At 42.6% G+C, this 19081-nt stretch overlaps 1 protein-coding gene across 1 annotated transcript in view; it reads left to right on the top strand.

The window, feature by feature from the left end:
* The window catches only part of ZCCHC24 (zinc finger CCHC-type containing 24), a 153028-nt gene that overhangs the window by 113244 nt on the left and 20703 nt on the right, over positions 1-19081 (top strand). Inside the window, exon 3 of the mRNA XM_074958678.1 lies at positions 18788-18952. Coding sequence (XP_074814779.1) covers positions 18788-18952 — 165 coding nt within the window. The remainder of the gene's footprint in view (positions 1-18787; positions 18953-19081) is intronic.

Genomic DNA, 19081 nt, shown 5'->3' with positions numbered 1-19081 from the left:
CAATTTACCAATATAATTTAAGTCAACATTTATGTAACTTTTGAATCTGGTCCAGAATTCTAAACCCAGGACTTGGCAGATAAGAGGAAAAGCCCATTTAAAAAGCCTAGGAAGGAAGAAGGCAGAACTCTTTTAGCGACATCCTTTCCTCTGAAATCCACCTGGCCCGTATCACATTAGCAGTGTTTTCCTTTGCTTTCCAAGATTTGTTTTGAAGAGATAAAAACCTTTAAAAGAATTTGAAAATGTTTCTAATTCTAAATGGAAAGTAATCCTTGTAATAGTTCAAACAGATTTCTAGCCAAATGCATAGGACAAAAAGCAGCATTAGCCAGTGTTGCCATCAGACTCAATCATCCTGTAATGTGCAAATCTCATTGACCCTCCATCTCAATTAGAGGGTCCACATACCACCCCTCCACATTTTCTGGAGGTTTCCTGCAACCAACCAGAAGCCCATCCATCTTGCCTGGCTTGGATCTTCAGCAACCTCATTCTTCATCCATCACCTAGTCTCCTAGTCCAGGCACTTAATAAAGAAAGAAACTGAACTGTTTGGGTCTAATGGAGACAAAGATGTGTCATATGCTGTTATATGCTGTTGATAAATTCCAACCCAAACGGTCTTCCCCTGGCCGGTGCTTTACATATACATTCTCTGGAGCAATGGCAGAGGAGAAGAAACTTCCCCTTTTTTCCCCTGTATAGGAGCATTATGACCTGCACTCATGTCTGGCTTCCTTCCTATCTGCTTTACCTCTGGGAGGGATCTGTGACCTGTAAGAAGGTTGTGACTGAGCTTCTATATTGCTAGTTAAATGAAAAAAGATAGTCCTCATTACACCTGCCAAGTGATCATAAGAGCAGTGCCCCAGCTGCACCATATTAGCCCTTGGGGAAATCTGAAACACAACCTGAGGCCACCATTCTCCAAGCATAGCCCAATTAAACAGGTCCTATAAGACCAAAAACGTGAGCCTTGATCTCAGTCTGGAGGAGGTCAACTCTGATTACAAGTTAGATTACAGCAAGGATGTGGTCCTCGCCACTCCCAAACTCTGATGCCAACCATAAAGTCCCAGTATGTTTACCATAGCGTACGTGTGGGGTGAGGGATTGCCACTGTAAGTATTCAAGCACCATATGAAGAGGGAGAGAAAAAACCACACATCAGGAAGCTATTAAGGGGAATGCATTCCTAGTTTCTTCATAATTAACTCGGTATGGGCCGTTTTGTATCAGAGATGGGGAAAGACTTCAGCTACTTACTTTTATCTCAAGCTATTTGGAACAATATGATTTTGTAACACCGAGGGCCCCATTAAAAAAATAAGAATATGCCTGACTTCACCCTAGTGTGCAAATACAGTGTTAGCTGTTGCATATGCTAACCCGATACACAAGTCCCCATGTTTTATAGGACACATTAGACCTAAATTATATGGCAGGACCCAGATTTATGTAAGCACCACGTCTTCCTCCCAGCCTCTCCCCCCGCACGAAGCTTTCCTTGTGAATTAAATATGAAAATAAATAGCACAATCAATACAGTATTTATTTTCCCTCAAAGCTGTTTTTTCAGTTGTCTGTTTGCTTCACTGTGTCAGCTAAATTTTGGTTCATAGTTTGATGGTTATCTTCACATCCATAAGGGCCAGAGGTCTACTTTTTATATTATTGAAAATTTAGATTCTGGATTAGGTTCAGTTATATATTTTCAAAAAGGAGGGAAGTTAGGCAGCCAGTTACATTCCTGGATATACATAGGGTCCTGCTGGTATGTGTGCTAGACAAAAGCCAGTTGTGCATGCAACTGGCTATTTGAAGGCACACATAGCTGATTTGGGTGTTCATTTATAGTAACTGCACATGCAAATTATATGTGGAGTTGCATACACACAGTTTTGTATATCAGGTCCTAAATGTCAGCACTTAATTAGATCAAATGCAGTGGTTTCACATACAGCGGCACTCATTCAGTGTTATTGATATGGTATTAGAGGAAAAAATCAATTTGAGCTTTTATGCAACCAACCAAAGTGGTTCCTTTGTCGCAGAGTGCATGTCACTAGAGGAAAGAACATGTGCAGAGAGTCAAAAACCATTCCTTCTGGACATATGGTTCCTTTAGCTTATTGTACTATGCAGGTTGTGGTCTGAAGAAACCTTAATAGAGAAACTCCTTGGAAAAGGTGTTTCCTCTGGCTCAGAATACAAGTCATTGCCTAAAGCATCTCCTGGACAGAGTGAGTCACCCTCTCCAACCTCCTTTTAGCTCATCCTCTCATGAGACTGAGAGAGAAATTCTGCAAAGTAACACAAAGCCCACAAATTAACGCAGATCACCACTGTATACTGGGTATTGCCGCTCTCGGTTCTGACGACAGTTTGATGCCAAACACTATATTTTTGTTCTTCGTTCTTAATTTGCTTACTTTAGTTACCTAACTTTGTTGCTTTACGTGCACTTCGCCAAGACAATTCATGCTCAGCTTTCCTCAATGTAGTGTCATTCCTTAATAGAAAGGCTTGATGAGAGGAGTAGGGAAAGTCTAGCAAGACAGGTTTCAGAATAGCAGCCGTGTTAGTCTGTATTCGCAAAAAGAAAAGGAGTACTTGTGGCACCTTAGAGACTCTAAGGTCTCTAAAATGCCACAAATACTCCTTTTCTTCTAGCAAGACATTAATTCTGAGGGAAATTTTCGAAGGCACAGGGGGACTCAGCCACCTCCCCTTTGTGCCTTTGAGAAACTTGCTCTTTGTCTACCATGGTAACAGCTCTCAGCCTTTGCCTGGACTGTATATGCCATAAATATAAGCATAACATCTGAGCTTCCAAATGAGAAGCACCAGGCACCATTCCTGAGAATGCAATCAAACCTGAAGTAAGATAAACTCTCTTTGAGGTTAGTTCATATTGTGAACCTTTGAGGTTAGTTAATATTGAGAAGTTTCATCGGCAAGCCCCATCCAAAGAGATTGACTTTTCTGCTCTGTACACAACAGAGACAGGATTTCATTTAGTAGTGATAGGTTTGATTAATAATTTAGTAGTATTTATTGTGTGTATTCCAGTAGCACCTATGTGACCCAATGAAGGCTGAGGTCCCATTGTGCTAAGGATAAGACACAGTATTGCGGATAGTTGGAATTCAGCAAATGCCGCTCAGAAGTCTTATGAAAAAGGAAGAATTGACTTGCAGGGCACATTTTAAGGGGTTCAGTGGGCAGTGCAGGTTTATGGGCACTGGAAGGGAAAGATAATGGAAGAAGAACACAAGGCAGAGAAACAAGATCTTAGATGGATGATGTGGTAGCCTACGTGGATCATAAGGACTATTCATCTACTAAGAGATAAGCAGCGAATCAGAATGGGCTACTATGCTTGTACACATCCTGTAATAGAGATAGGCACAGAAGAAGAGAGAAACCCTGCCCTGAAATGCCTATAGTCCAAATAGAGGAGACACAAAAGCGAGGGAAAGGAAGTAACATCATCCTTATTTCACAGATGGGGAACTGAGACACAGAGTGATTATGTGACATGCCCACAGTCACACAGGAAGTCTGGGGTAAAGCAGGGCATTGAACTTAGGTCTCAAAAGACTGGCCTTCTTTTCAAATAATTGTCCATCTGTATTCATTGTGCAGTGCTTCCGTTGTAAGAGTACCTCCAGCTTTTCTTCATTATGACGGCAGAGGCCTGTGAAAATAGCTTACCACTGTACCATGGAGAAAATATTTAACCATTCTTCCTGGGGATTTTATAGTAAATTAGCAAACTACATGCCTCTCTCCCCTCCATCAAGATGTGGTGGGTGGGATTAATGCTGAACATCAACAGAAAAAACAGTATCCACACTCCTGACTTCTCCTGGCACTAGTGACATTTGTTAGTTGAGACATCAGACAGTAACAAATATTTGGCAGCCCAGCTGCTGCAGTGCTTAGAACTGAACACTGTCTGAAGGTTGCTTGTATACCTTTCACCCTGGGATGGCTCTAATGATCAGCTCAACTGAAGAAAAATCTCTGTTCCAAAAGCCTGGCTAGGATTTTGAAAGATCTGCTGCACAGATTTGATTTAAACAATAGAGCGTTTGTCAAGCCAGCTTCTTGGATTTCTAGACTTTGATCAGCTCATCTGTCACAACCATGCCTATCATTTTAATCAGCATGAGAAAACATGTGTGTTCTATTACTGATGAATGCTGCTAAATCTTACCTAGGGTTTATCATTGTGGAAACCAGATCCAAATTTCAGTTGTGATTACGGTAGGTTGGTGATTGATTTTCTAAGCAGCCGGCACTGCAAAGAGACATGCTTACTCACACATCGAAGTGACCTATGGTAAAATAAGTCTTCTGACATTTCAAAACTACCTGTAAAAGGTCCATTGACACTGCTTAATAAATGTAATTTTCAATTCAATCCTAAAGATTAAGTCTATTTGGGCACTCGTAGTATATTTGCAAGAGAGCATGGATAGGAAACTTGTAGAAGGAAAATAAAAAGGGAGTGCAGTTTTGGGTTGCATGATGGGTAAGTATCACATCCCACTCTCTAAGGCTTTGCTCCTGGAACACTGCATTCTGTTCTGAGCACTACCTTATTAGAAAGACATTGACCAAGAGGAGGGATACCCTAGAAGAACAATAGAAACCAACAGGGACTGGGGGGAATTACTGTCATAAGAGGAAAGATTAAAAGAACTAAGTATGCATGCCTTGGGTAGGGCAAAGCTCAAATTGGGGATTTTGTGGAGGATGTGATAAGAGTCTGTAGCAAGGCCGAGACTCACCGGTGCAGCGCCTCCCGCTGGTTATCCTGGGAATTAGCTCTCCTGCCTCCAGAGCGTTCCCTGCAGGCCAGTGTCCCACTTGCCTCAGGCCCCTGTGTCCCTCCCAGACCCCGGTGCCCATTCCCTCAGGGTTCTGCCCTTTGCAGTCCCCCCGCAGTCTCTGGGTCTCCCCACCTTGCCTCAGCAGCTACTTCCAGTCCTCGTCTAGCCCCCGCACACTGGGCGGACTACAGTCTGTACCACTCATCATCGGCAAGGAGGGTTTGTACCTGTTGCCTTTGCCTAACCTTGGGCTACCCCTCTGCAACCCCAATACCTGCTTTAAGCCTTCAGCAAGGCCTGCAGGCTGGGGGTTTTCCAACCTGGAACTCCCCAGCTCCTCTGGCCTTTCCCCAGGCCTTTCACTCTAGGTACCCTGCTGAGCCCACGCAGCCAGGCCCATCTCTCTCTCCACAGCTAGAGAGAGACTGCCTGAGCTCCTGGCTTACAGCCTTTTATAGGGCCAGCTGTGGCTTGCTTGGGGCATGGCCCCAGCTGTGGCTGCCTTCCCCATTAGCCTAGCCTTTGGCTTGCAGCCCCAGCCCTCTCCCAGGGCTGGCTGTAACCCTTTCAGGCCTGGAGTGGGTGACCACCCTGCTACACAGTCTAAACCTTTTTGTAGGGTGCAAGCATGGGAAAGGAATTACTTACAGTGTCACATGGAGGTATAACTATGAGTACTGGGATGAAATTAAGGAAGAGATGATTTAGGTCAACACTTCCTTGCATATTGGGCCATGGAAACATTTCTCAAAGGGAAAAGTAGACTCCTCATTGCATGAGACAACGGAAAAACTCGATGGAACAACGTGCTCGTAAGCGTACTGTAGGCCAGGGGTTTTCAAACTTTTTTTCTGGCGACCCAATTGAAGAAAATTGTTGATGCCCGCGACCCAACGGAACTGGGGATGAGAAGTTTGGGGCATGGGAGGGGTTCAGGGCTGGGGAGTGGTAGGGGGTCAGGGCTCTGGGGTGGGGCTGGGGATGAGGGGTTTGGGGTACAGGTCTCGCCTGGAGACACCGCCCCCCCGCCAGCTCCTGGCCAATGGGAGTGAAAAGCTGGTACTCGGGTAGCATGTGGAGCCCCCTGGCTCCTGCTGATGGCCGCTTCCAGGGTGTCAGAACAGGTAGAGACTAGCCTGCCTTAGCCAGGCAGCACCGCCGATGGGAATTTTAATGGCCCGGTCAGCGGTGCTGACCAGAGCTGCTGCGACCCAGTGCCTTACATTCCGTGACCCAGTACTGGGCACGACGCACAGTTTGAAAACCACTGCTTTAGGCAACAATCCTGCACTGACAAGGAAATGGACTAGAATGATGGCTTAATATGTCTTTTCTACCTCTAATGTATATGATTCTGCGTGAGGGCCATGCAGCACCTTCAGCCACTCATTCCCCATTTTCCTATCCTGACCCCTCGTCATCAGGACTGGAAGAGGTGGTCCTGCTGGACTGTGTGTAATATGCACTCAGCCTCCTACTCACCACTGCAGCAGGACTGGAGGCAAAAGCCCTGCTTGTTTTATGGGGTGCCTGCCCTAGCTTCATTATTTGGGACCCAACAAATCAGAAGATTGTTGCCTGGACAGGTCAGATTATAAGAATGGTAATGGTAACTGGGGTGACATGAGGAGAGCAGGAAACTGAGAGCAACATATCCAAAACAAGTTCCATGTCAACGATAACTAACAAAGTCAACTCTATCAAGTGCAATAACTTCAGTGCATTTAACAAACTGGATCTAGAAGATACGCAGAAAGGGCAATAAGCTTGTGTTATTAATGTGATTCTATAAGATCTCACACACATCCAGGGATGTCAAGAGCATACACCCGAACCAGTGATCACAGAATCAGAAATGGCACCACCCCACGGTGTCATATATGGGATGAGAGCTGAATGGGTCTCCTCTATTTTACCCCCACAAAATACCTGAGGCCTCTCCTGTAACATTCCCTTTGTTTGTCACTCACATGTTGCCCACATATTGTGATTTAGTGTGTCAAACTCATAACTCCTTTGACCAGCAATATCTGGATAGCTCACACTATGTGTTGTCCAATGAATAGGATAATAGATGTTTGCCATTTGAATAGCAAAGCTTTGGTTAACCGTTTGGTTTCTAACACTTACCCCTCCTTTCCCATAACATTCCCATATCAAATAATAAGAATACTCATTATGCTACTGCTTACTAGCTATGCCAGAAACTAGGATGCTCACAGCAGTAGCCTCAAATTGGTTTCTGTAGCATGTCTCTTGTGTTATATACATCATTAAAAAGATATGGGTATATAACTCAGTTAAATACTTCAAAAGCAACAATGTCATCCAACACAGACCTCACATAGCCACAGAAAATAGATAGATTATATCAGGGACATTTCTGAAAGGCACAATCTGTGCATCAGACTATTTGTAACCTAGATTTAAAATAGCGAGAGAATCAGGTAAGTATGAGGAAAAGCATTTGACAAACTCATGAGCTAGGCTCATCTGCCAGCTTGGCATTACTCTTGCCGAGCATGGCCATGGGTCTGGGACTACAACCAGACTCCTCGCAGAAGCTCTATCATGAGATGACCCTAATGGATAGCATTAGCGCTGAAAGGTCATGTCCCATCCCAAAAGATTGTGCAGAGAAAAGTCAACGAGAAGTTCAGTGAAACGTCCACGGTCACGCAGGAAATTGGGAACAGGACCCCTGGATTCCTGCTTCCCAATGCTGCAGTTTAATCACAGGACCATCCTTCCTCCATTTTCAATCCAATTGCCTCTGTATGTTCTATACCATGGTAGTTTCTGAACATGAGCAAGACCACTCTGCACTTCCTCTTTTCCAAAACTACTCAAAGGAGTGCAAAGCAGAGATTTTTGGTGGTTTTACCCCCCCACCCTTTTTATAATAATGTTGGCTTTATAGGTTGTAGAGAGCTCAAATTCCAAGATAAAGCTCTGCCTCTACCCCCACTTCACAAAACACTGGTTCTCTTGGGAGTTAGTCAGTGGATCAAGTTAGTGGTTTTTGTTATTACTCTTATATCACAAGGAGAGGAATTTATTTGATCAAGGGACCCCTACACACAAACGCTTAAGAAGCCCTCTGGGTAAGTCACACATCCAGTATCAGGCTGACTTTCTTTTGCTGCATTCTGTACCTTTTGGATATGTAACAAACTGCTGGTCCCTGGAGCACATGGCGTGGGGGGAGAGGGAAGCAGAGGGGGAAGGAGTTTAATAAATTGCTCCCTTTACATTTTCTTTTGAGACAACTTTCTGCAAGTTGTTTATAATGAATCCAGTCTCAGAGCTGGGCATTGGAGCTGGATGTTTTGTTCTTTGCTGAGTGTGCAAACTGATACTTTGGCAGAATTGTCCAGGGGAAGCAAAGAGACCTTTATTATGTCCATCATTGCCAAGCAATTTGGCAGGTTCTTCCATGAGATGCATGATCTGATCGGTCCTGTTAGAGCTCTGCTGGCCAGTTACCAACAGAAAAGATTAACTTAAACACTTTTAAAATCTCATTATGGGCAATTTGTGGTTTTGGCTGAAGAAAGGAAAGGGATAAAAAAAGAAAATGTGGAGGAATGCCGCGGGGAGGGGTTCTGAAATATCGATGCCATTTTTGTTGCTTATGCTGCACAGAATAAGAGGCCATGGATCTGTGCATATGCTAGATCTCGCTAAAGGAAAGACATCCATTGGATTTTAAAAGCCAACATTTGAACCAGACAGATAAGAGAATTTAGTTGGTTTCCGCATTTCTGTATGTGTCCTAAATAAAACATTATTGTTAAAAGTCAGCTGATGGGAAGTGTCAGGAGTCTGTGGGCCAGATCCTTGGGCCAGACTAAGCTCTACTTGGCACAGGACCAGGTGTGGAGCAGGTGGTTTTGTGACAGTTTTGCTATTCCCTGATCCCAGGGCCAGCTATGGTCCCGTTCAGCCCTGGCAGTAGTGAGACCAGCTTGACAGCTGCTCTAACTTGTGCCCTGTTCTGTCAGCAACCAAAGGAGCCCACTGGCAGGCAGGAATCATCCCCTCCACTGGGGGCTGTGAAGGTGGTGACGACGCAGGGCCGGCATGGCAACTGTGCTACCTGGGGACTCCTTTGTTTGAGGGGAATTCCCAGGAAACTCCTTAAGCCAGAGCAGCACAAAGGGGCCACGGTGGGGTGGCAGGATCTGGATCCCTAACTGGAATGGTGACAACACACGAAGGTCAACAGAAGCAAATTGTTGCTACTTGTTAATCAGAGGTTGGATCCAAATGTATGCGGCCAAGCCCTGTGGGCAACATTAGATAATATTTGAAATGTTGGCATGGTGGTGTATTTAGACCCTGTACGGGGAAAAAGTCAGATACTGGGGGAAAGACTTGGAGATTTAGGAGGGAGTAGGTCTGTTTATCAAATTCAGGGTTTAAAGCCTGGGACAAGCTTCCCAGCTACCCAGATGGGAGACAGCTGAAAATACTCAGGCCTTGTCCATGCTATGGCTTCAATTATTTTCAAATACAGTTATAGTCTAACAGCTGTAGCACGGATTGGATTCCACACTTACCATTTACAACTAAACGCAGAAACCATGCTACAGACTACCTGGGAGAAAGGGGAGAAGAGTGTGTGTCTAGCGCAGTTAACAACACAATCCACCTCCATAATGGGCAGGGGCACTGTGCTAGCTACACTTAGCCAGGTTAAGCCAGGGGCCGTGTTTTAGCACAAAACTGTCTGCAATAATAGACAAAAAGCAGAAAGAGGAGAAGGTAAAGTTTACTGAACGAACCACAGGATGGAAAGAGCAAAGTCCAAGTGGATGATCATTGTGCTTAACTTCACACTATTATGTGCCTAGATGTAACAGTTGTTGGTGCCCTATAAATGCCACAGGATGGGGCAAATGCTGTTCAAACCATTGCGTAACAGGAAACTAGCGTGAGGGGGAAACGAACTGGAGGCCAGCTGTCTAGGGAAGTCAAACCCTGCTGTTTGAACGGTGGAAGGGGGCTTTGGGCTCGAAAAGCCAAGAAGGTCCAATGAGGAGAAGCACATAAGTGTGTTTCTTCTTGCTCTTTCTTAGTACTTGGCTAAGGAAAAGCTGTGGAATCTGTTTGAGTAGAGCCATTTACATGTTACCTTTGGACTGTGGCTGAGAGACTCCTCTGGTCTGGAAGGGTGAGGAGCTTGCAAGCCCCTTGGACATGAGGGAGCATTCAATTTCTTGGAACCTCCTGTTTGACTCAATTGTCCTGCTCCCAGCGCAACCCATAGACAAGAAATGTGTGTACTAACAAGCAAGAGGGCCTGGAAGTGACTGTCCCAGGCTCTCTCTCTTGGTGGTTAGCATCCCATCAAGATCATCACATTTGGGTTTTGCCTCCACACAAGTGCATGTTTGTGAGCATTTGCATATTTGTTTTGTCAACCTCTTCAGCTTGGCTTGGGCAGAACTGAAGGCCAGAGAGTGTTCGAATGGAGCCTCTGCTGCTGTCACAACTGCTTAAGTCTATTTCTAACTAGAGAAAACTGGCTTGTTTGTTTGAACATCCAGATTTCCTTTGATGCAGCGTTTAGGAAACTGAAGATACGGGGAGGAAAATAATATCTGTGACAGCATCAAACTATAAACATCCATAAAAAACAATATCAAAATGCCTGCAGCGAATGCTGCAGTTTTGCCAGCAAACTAATTGAAATTACTGACAGAGAGGAGTTGTGATGGCTTAAAGGTTAAAATAAAAATAAAACAAATGTAAATGTAGTCTAGCAATTAAAGCAGGAAATTACCACCAGAGTCAAGACTCCTGGGTTCATTTCCTGGTTCTGTTTCTGATTTGGGTGACCTTGAATAAGTCACGGAGGCCAAATTTTCAAAGTAGACTCTAAATTGGAGTGCCTCCGTGTTTTGGGTGCCCAGCGATGGACACAGAAGTCCTGATTTTCCAAGGGACTGATTATCTGTAGGCCCCGCAGGATTTTCAGGAATGCTGAGCCCTCACTCCTACAGCTGAAGTGTGTCTAAAATTGGCTACCTAAAATATGAACAACCCTTCATTAGAAGCTCCTTTTGAAGTTAACATTTTGATCTCTCATGTTTCCCAGTCTATAAATGTAGATACTACCATACATTGCAAGGGTGTCATGAGGCTTAGTTAATTATTGTTCATAAAGTGCCGTATTAATTTTAGAGTCAATGGACCCCATTACCTGCACCTTACTGCCACAATTACATCCATACTATAGTTCCTCATGAGCAGTATATCCAGGTCTACGTGTAGTAAGATTCTCTGGCTAAGTAGAGATGCCACTGAAATTCAATGAAAGTTAGCTCTGCCTGACTTCCTTAAGTTCCTTTGAAAATCCCAACCTCAAAAACTAGCCCAGATTTTAAAAAAATAGCATATGGTTTGTTATTAAAGTACGTTAAGAAATTAGAAGAAAATTCACTTGGGTTTCTAATGTTCAATAAAAAAGGCCTGGCTGAGTCTACAAAGAAATGATTTATGAAACCTCTAGATCAGAAGAGATCTCACAAGATACCCTAGGCCCATCCCAAAAGAGTTCTACACAAAGGACTCCTTTTGACTTCCATGAGGAATTTTGAGTGCACTGAGCCTGCAGATTCACAGCAATCTATTGACTTGAACTGTACTATGAAGTCCTCTGGACCCAACCAATTAAGTGTCCCAAATAAAGATGTTCAAACAAACTGACCCAAAAAATGGTAGCTGCTTTTGTTTTGTCAGAATCATTTTCTTGCCCCTCATTTAATTTTCATCTTCCTTCTTTATCAGAGGAGACTGTGAATCAGAGGATTAAATTTTGGGTGCATGCCAGTACCCATTTACACTTGGATGTCCAGTGATTTCTCATTACACACACAGCTTCTCTGTACAATACTGCTGCAAATTTACTATTCTGGTGTAGTGTCAATTTCAGGTTTTTTTCCTGTTACAGTTGCCAGTCAGATTTCAGGGAAGCCCTGTAAACTGATTATTTTAACAGCTTGGCTGTCAGTCAGTTCAGTTCATTCAGGTTACCTTTGTTGTCTGATCTCAGAAGCAAAAAATTATTGCAACACCAAAGAATAGAAATGTGTAAAAAGCAGTCAAGGTTGTTCACTGATAATCTTCTCTTCATAGATATTACAGGTAGAAAAGGTCAGGCTAGTTATGTGGTCCGTCTGTTCCCCTACCTGTCTTTCTGCACTATGCAGGATGGAATATGCTGAATGTACTGTTCCCAACTGCTCACACGTGCAACCATTGAAATAAAACAGCACTCACAATCTCCATCAGCCATGGGAGTTGGAGTCCCAAAGTTGTTGCCAAGTTCAGGTTTTCTGCCAAGCACCTGCTTTTTCTACATACAATTATACATGCAGAGCAACTTGGACCTGCACACTGAGAAACTGTACAAGCAAAACAAACCCTTTCCCAGAGTGATGGACCCATTTTAATTCTGTAAACTTAATTTGGGAACTTTGTAAAATGTCTCAGGAGGGTAACAGAATGTCTATCACATGAATGGATAACAAAGAACAGCAGCCCAGGAAAACCTCAGTGCCGCTCCTCAGTCTCTCTCAGGCCCTTCCCTCGGGGCAGATTTTATTAATTCAAACACAAAACTCACTAAGTAACACAAAACAAAGCCATTCCCCATGCCACGCAGACTGTAAGGGCTTAGAGGCCTTTCACTCTATATCTCCCTTGATGTTCCAGGGCCAGGCCTAGGAGCCAGCTCCCCTCCAGATGAACTCTTTGAGCCCTTTAAAGGCAGCCCTACCCCTTCCTGAATGGGACTGGTAATCAAACAGGGCCTTAAATGGGCAGATTGCCCTATTACAGCAACCCTTTGATAGGTCACTATGCCCTTCTGACAGGGTATGACAGAAAAGTCACTCCCATTAGGCAACAGTGGACAAAAGTTAGTGGCTACACAGGAAATATGCAAGTGTTTCCACACCTGTTTGAATCGCCTCTGGGAATGAAACTATCATCTTTGGAGAATTTGACCGTATATTTTCAAAGCATGTATATCCAATCTTTTCATCTTTGCCTTAACATGCACACATTATATGCTACTGTCCTTAAAGTTAAATACATGTTTGTATTTTGTACTGAGTGTACTTCGGGGAAAAAAAACCTAATACTCAACCAAGACCATTCCCCAACTCTCAAATAGCTGCCCTCCCACAATTGTCCTGTGGAGCCATTTGACCAAGGGAACTTCTCTCTGGAAATGTTTAACTTTCACACGTCAGGACAGTCCATGATATTTCATTATCCCTTCTTATCACATCTCTCTTTCTAGATGCAAAGTATACATGTATGCAGTAAGTAACAGATACCTCACAAGTTAACCCCTTCACAAAACCCACATTATTCCACCAATCAAAACCTTGGCTTCCCACCTCTTCCATGCCAAATTTGCATTCTTAGAACATAAAATATTTGCCCCCATCTCTCTTCATTCCCCCGTAGTATCTCAGGATGCTGGGAAATATTTTGTTTGGTTGTATTAATTCTGGTGCCTGCTCCAGAAGTAGTCCTCAAAAACAAAGTAAAATTATAAATACATCTATAGGAGCAGATCTTTCACACAGGCAATGGGGTCACTGATGCCTTAATTTAGCCCACAGAACCTTTATAACACGTGATAATGCATGAGAAGGATAGAACAAAACTTCCCTGAGCCCACGGTAAAGTTTGCAGGAATGGCAGTCAGAAGAAGCCTCTGTTTACTTGCAATATGAGTATTTTGCCATGAAAATCACTGAGACATAATAAACATGCTACCCCACAACGAAATTTTTTGCAAAGTTGCTTTTCAGCACAGAGCTGCATTTTAAGCTTTCTGTATTAGTTAGAATATTCATTGTGTGTGTTATCTTCCATCATGAGCCTGGATTTAAATATAGTTAAGGATTTACTGGCATTACTACAACATATACTTGAAAGTTGAGGAAACACAAAAACATCAGATGTCAATGCATAACTGAATACATCTAGCAGGATAGTCCAGTACTAGTTTTGACACAAGCACCATGCAGACATGCTATTTAAAGATTGCTTTGGTTTGTCTGTTGAGTTTGTAATTTAATGAAACCCTATGTTGGGAGAGGCAGATGTTGTAAATTTCCCACACAGCCTGTCCAAAAATGACAGACAAAATTGCTCTCTCTAGTCTTCAGCCTTTCAAAACTAGAAAAACACTATTGCTATCATTCCTGAATTGTTGCTTTAGCCTCTAATTCTTTACCGTCCTGAGAGTCTCAATACCGTGGCTTTCTGGCATTAGGAACAATACAGGTGAAGGCCATATAGTCATGGCCTGTGATACTATTTTCAAACCTAGTTACAGTCTAACGCTGTTGTTGTCACACAGTTTGTAACTGTACTGATCATGGATTCAAACCATTAGGAAACATTCTGCACAAGCCAGTGAGTAACTTAAAAAAAAGTTGATTAAAAAATATCCATCTTGGCACCATTCATAATTATTGTACATAGAAACCATCCTTGCAGGACCATACTGGACAACAGCTAGCATCATTCTGTTCTGATTGAGGAGATGGCCTTATGCTACTGTATTTATTCTGACACACTACAGACTGTGCCATATTCAACATAAGTTATCAAACACTGTTGCATCCTCATTCCCAACCCCTCAAACTGGGTTGTGCTGAACTTAACATGGGTGTGATGTTGCAGTCCATAATGTTTTATAGAAATATGCTTATGAGTGTAAATATGATGTAACTGGAATATGCTTTATGCAAAAGGTCTCTTGTAAGGTATCATTACAAAGCTTATAATCTACTGAGTGTGTTCATCCTATTTGTATGTGTGTATCATTCTTGTATCTGAAGTTAGAAATATAAAGTATAACGCTGAAATACTATTGTAATTATGCAAAGTGTGAGCCATTGATGATTGATGACTCCCACTGACTAGGACAATTGGTTGTAAATGGCTCTGTTGACTTGCAAGCCTTCCACTGTTCATGTAAACCAGCCCAGGAAGAATGGTGAAATCCATCTGAAACCTGGTGCTTTTCCATTTAGAAGGAGGAGTGGGGATCCAGAGAGACAAAAGATTCCCGCCTTGTGCCAAAGCTATAAAAAGGGGGTGGAAGAGAAAAAGGGGGGTCCCAGTCATGAGAAAGCTCCTGCTTTTCACCTAAGATGCCTGCTGGAACTAACAAGGACTGTACCAGGGGAAAGGATTGGGCCCAGACTAGGAAGGAGTCTAGTCTGTGAAAGAAGCTTATTGGAACATCGCTGAGGGTGAGATTTACCTGTATTCAGTTTCTTAATGTATTAGGCCTAGACTTGTGTGTTTTGTTTTATTTTGCTTGGTAACTTACTTTGTTCTGTCTGTTATTACTTGGAACCACTTAAATCCTACTTTTTATATTTAATAAAATCACTTTTGTTTATTAATTAACCCAGAGTTAATACCTGGGGGAGCAAACAGCTGTGCATATCTCTCTATCAGTGTTATAGAGGGCAGACAATTTATGAGTTTACCCTTTATAAGCTTTATACAGAATAAAAAAGATTTATTTGGAGTTTGGATCCCATTGGGAACTGAAGATAGGTGAGCTGCTGAGCAGTTTTTGGTTAAAGTCTGCAGCTTTGGGGGCATGGACCAGACCTGGGTCTGTGTTGCAGCAGCCTAGCATGTCTGGCTCAACAAGGCAGGGTTCTGGAGTCCCAAGCTGGCAGGGAAAACGGGCTCAGAGGTAATTCCAGCATGTCAGGTGACAGTCCCAAGGGGGGTCTCTGTGACCGAACCTGTCACCTGGGTATATCTAGGACTTGGTAATTGGTGTGGGGAGGTCCAAACTGTGTTCAGTACCTCCCATCAGATGTGTGATTAACTCCTGTTAGCATGTGGGGTTGAACGAACTTTCTTACAGCAGATGCAGACCAGCAGGACAACCATTTACAACACCAGCTTGAAGGTGGGGAGCCCAGCTGCATATGACACTTAATACCAAGCAGGGTAACTGTGGTAAAGTGTAGACAGCCTCTGATTCTTCCCTAATACAATGAAGGTTTGCTGGAGATTGCAAGGTTTGAAGCAGCAGAGTTCCCTTTTGGACACTTGCACTGAGCACAGCTTCCTTCTCCTGTTTAAACTGGTATGATTTGAATTGTAGTGCTTCTCAGAATAAAAAACAACTACTAATGGAACTGACTTGACCCAGCCACAACGCAGACAAGTGTTGTTCAGGGTTCCCCACACACCAATACATGTCCATCCTAATCTTCAAGACCATCTACGGTTCTAGTCCTGGACCTTGCTGTAACAGCAATTATGAAATGCACTAGAGTGAATGGTGGTTTCATGATAAGAATAAACAGGCATTTAGGATGAGACCATCATATTTTTATATTGTGATCTACCGTACTACTTTATTGGATTACATATAAATTAAGTGTAGTTTTCACTTGTAAATTGCAACAATGGACATAAATAGATTATAATAAAATAGAAAGAATGCTGCACTACATGAAACCTGCAATTGAAAGTTTTCTGTAAATATTTGCAGCATATCAATCACATAGATTCTAGCTACTGGACATTATATATGCATGGTTTGGATACTTAAGGTTATGAATCCCAAGTTTCAGTACGTTTTTAAACTAGAATCTCCATCCATCCATCCAACAATGATATAACAAATTAATGTATTTAGTGAAGGAACAGTTTAGGAGGAGGAAAAAAAAGCCATGGAATCCTATAGAGTATTGATCATATGGATGTACTCTAGTGTGCATGCATTTTTATACTCCTAAATCTTGCTGAGAATACTTAAAACCATCCTAAGTAATAGCGTATTTAACATTGTCACATTTTCGCAATATTGTAACATACAAGAAGGCTTAATATTCAGTCATGTGGAAGAAAACCCACACCAGATCAGAGTTCATCAGCATCTAAGTTCTGCAGGATTTCTACTGATGAGACCAGAAGCAAACAGATTCTGTACACAGCTGAAGTTTTATTTTTACTAAGTACAAATTTTCTTTACTGGGATGTGTGTTGCCTAAAAGCATTCAAGTTACTCTGTGGCTGTTAGAATCCATCAGAGGATGTTAAGCAACCTTAAAAGGTTACGCAAAAGAGTAAACATTATTATGAGAGGCAATGATGTAGTTATCAGGCTACACAGAGAAAAAACATGTCAGTCCCACAGAGAAAAACATGATTCACTGTTTCCAGGATTTGGGGTAGGAGAATGAAAATCTAAAATGGAAACCATGTGGATCTCAATACTTTCTAGATGATGGGCATTTCAATCATTACTTTCTGCCCTTCCTTGTGAGTCATGAAATGAAGGAAATATACTCAGGAGGGTAATCAAGGGAAATAATGACAGGTTTCACAGTATGCATCCGATGAAGTGAGCTGTAGCTCACGAAAGCTCATGCTCAAATAAATTGGTTAGTCTCTAAGGTGCCACAAGTACTCCTTTTCTTTTTAAGGGAAATAATGTAATTTATGACCTAACATATTAACAGTTATCAGAGAATCCCCCTACGATGCTTTACGCCACTAATTATATTATTTAGAGTGATCTGCCATTGAACAAATCCTAACCAATTTAGCAACTTATTGTGAGAGCCAATTAATTACCTAAAGGATTTCCTTTAGGGGCACTGTAAGACAGACTTACAAACGAATACAGACTATCAAACAAAATTGAAAAACTTTCCTAACTACAGCTAGCAAATAAATACAGCAATGGGGAATGGACCAGGGTTTAATAATGGGATATGGAGCCTTTCACTGCTAGGTCTTATTGGAAAATCCCGGGAAGTGGGTGGGCAAGCCCACCAACTGCTAAAGGCCCCTCCCCCAGCCTAGCGGGAGGGACCTTTCACTGCTAGGTCCCTCCCGCTTTCACTGCTAGGTCACCTATCCGAATCCCATCTATGGCTCGTAGTAAGTTCAGATTACCCACTGCTGACAATTTGCTGGCTAGTATGAAATAAGTCCCAATCCAGTTCCTCATAGATAAATTATGCATTTCAATGTAATAATTGACACCCTTGTTCTTAGAGTCAGAAGAGAGGTCATGAGTCAAATAGGAATGGAAGCCCAGCAGCCCTCTGAAGATTGAAGCCCATTTAGGGCACCATCCGTAAGAGCTGCTGGGTGCTCAGTGCTTTTGAAAAAAATAAGGCAATTTATTTAGGTGCCAAAGTTAGGAGCCTAAGTTTAGGCACTCATTTTTGAAACTTCTGTGACAGGTACTGTGTAAGCGCTTAAGATATATGACATACTTTGAATAAACAATGCTGACTAGCAGTTAAGAGCAGCTATCTGGGAGTTCAGATTCATGGAGCTTCAGCTTTGCTATGGTCTCATTGCATGAATTTGGGTGATTCACTTAGCTTTTGTGCCTCAGTTTACCTGTCAATAAAATGGGAGCAATCCTCTCTCTCTCTCTCTCTCAATTGTTTTGGAAGTGCTCTGGTATCTGTGGATGCAAGGTGCTGAGGCTATGCAAAGTATTATTATTATCGTAACATGGAGGATGCACTGTACAGAAGAATCATAAGTGTGGTTTGGTTTGATTTATTGTGTTTCCTAAGAGAAAACTGAAGATTGGATTGAAAAGTTGATGGAGTATCATCAGACACTATCCTGCTGTAATGGGATAGATATTGATATCAGAGCAGTAACTGCAGAAGATGCTGTACACAGAATTCTAAATGTCCTTTTAATGTCATTTTGGAGCTATCTGGTGAGCCCTGCATCTCTATTAGCTCCCTCAAAACTGGTGAAATTGAAGTTTTGTGTATCACTAACCATTTGTGGGGGTGGGGAGGACTGGGTCCAACTTATATGAACTTCCTGGTTAAATGTTATTTTCTATTGATTTGTTCTCCCATCATTACTACTTATTTTTCCTTTTTGTAATTTAGGCTCGTCCAAAAGGAGAGGGTCTGACCCCGTACCAAGGCAAGAAACGCTGCTTTGGTGAATACAAGTGCCCTAAGTGCAAGAGAAAATGGATGAGTGGAAACTCCTGGGCTAACATGGGACAAGAATGTATCAAGTGTCACATCAATGTTTATCCTCACAAACAGGTAGGGTAGCGTGGGCAGCGTGCCACTGGAGATACAGGCATGAAATCAAGAGAATTTCAATCTGACTTTTAAATCAGGGTAGGCCCAAAATGTAACTTGGGGTAACAGTGTACAGACAAGTCTGATCAG

The sequence above is a fragment of the Natator depressus genome, chromosome 7, assembly GCF_965152275.1.
Source record: "Natator depressus isolate rNatDep1 chromosome 7, rNatDep2.hap1, whole genome shotgun sequence".
In the NCBI taxonomy this organism is placed as follows: Eukaryota; Metazoa; Chordata; order Testudines; family Cheloniidae; genus Natator; species Natator depressus.
Note: the sequence above shows the minus strand (reverse complement) of the source record. Positions and strands in the feature narration are given on the sequence as shown.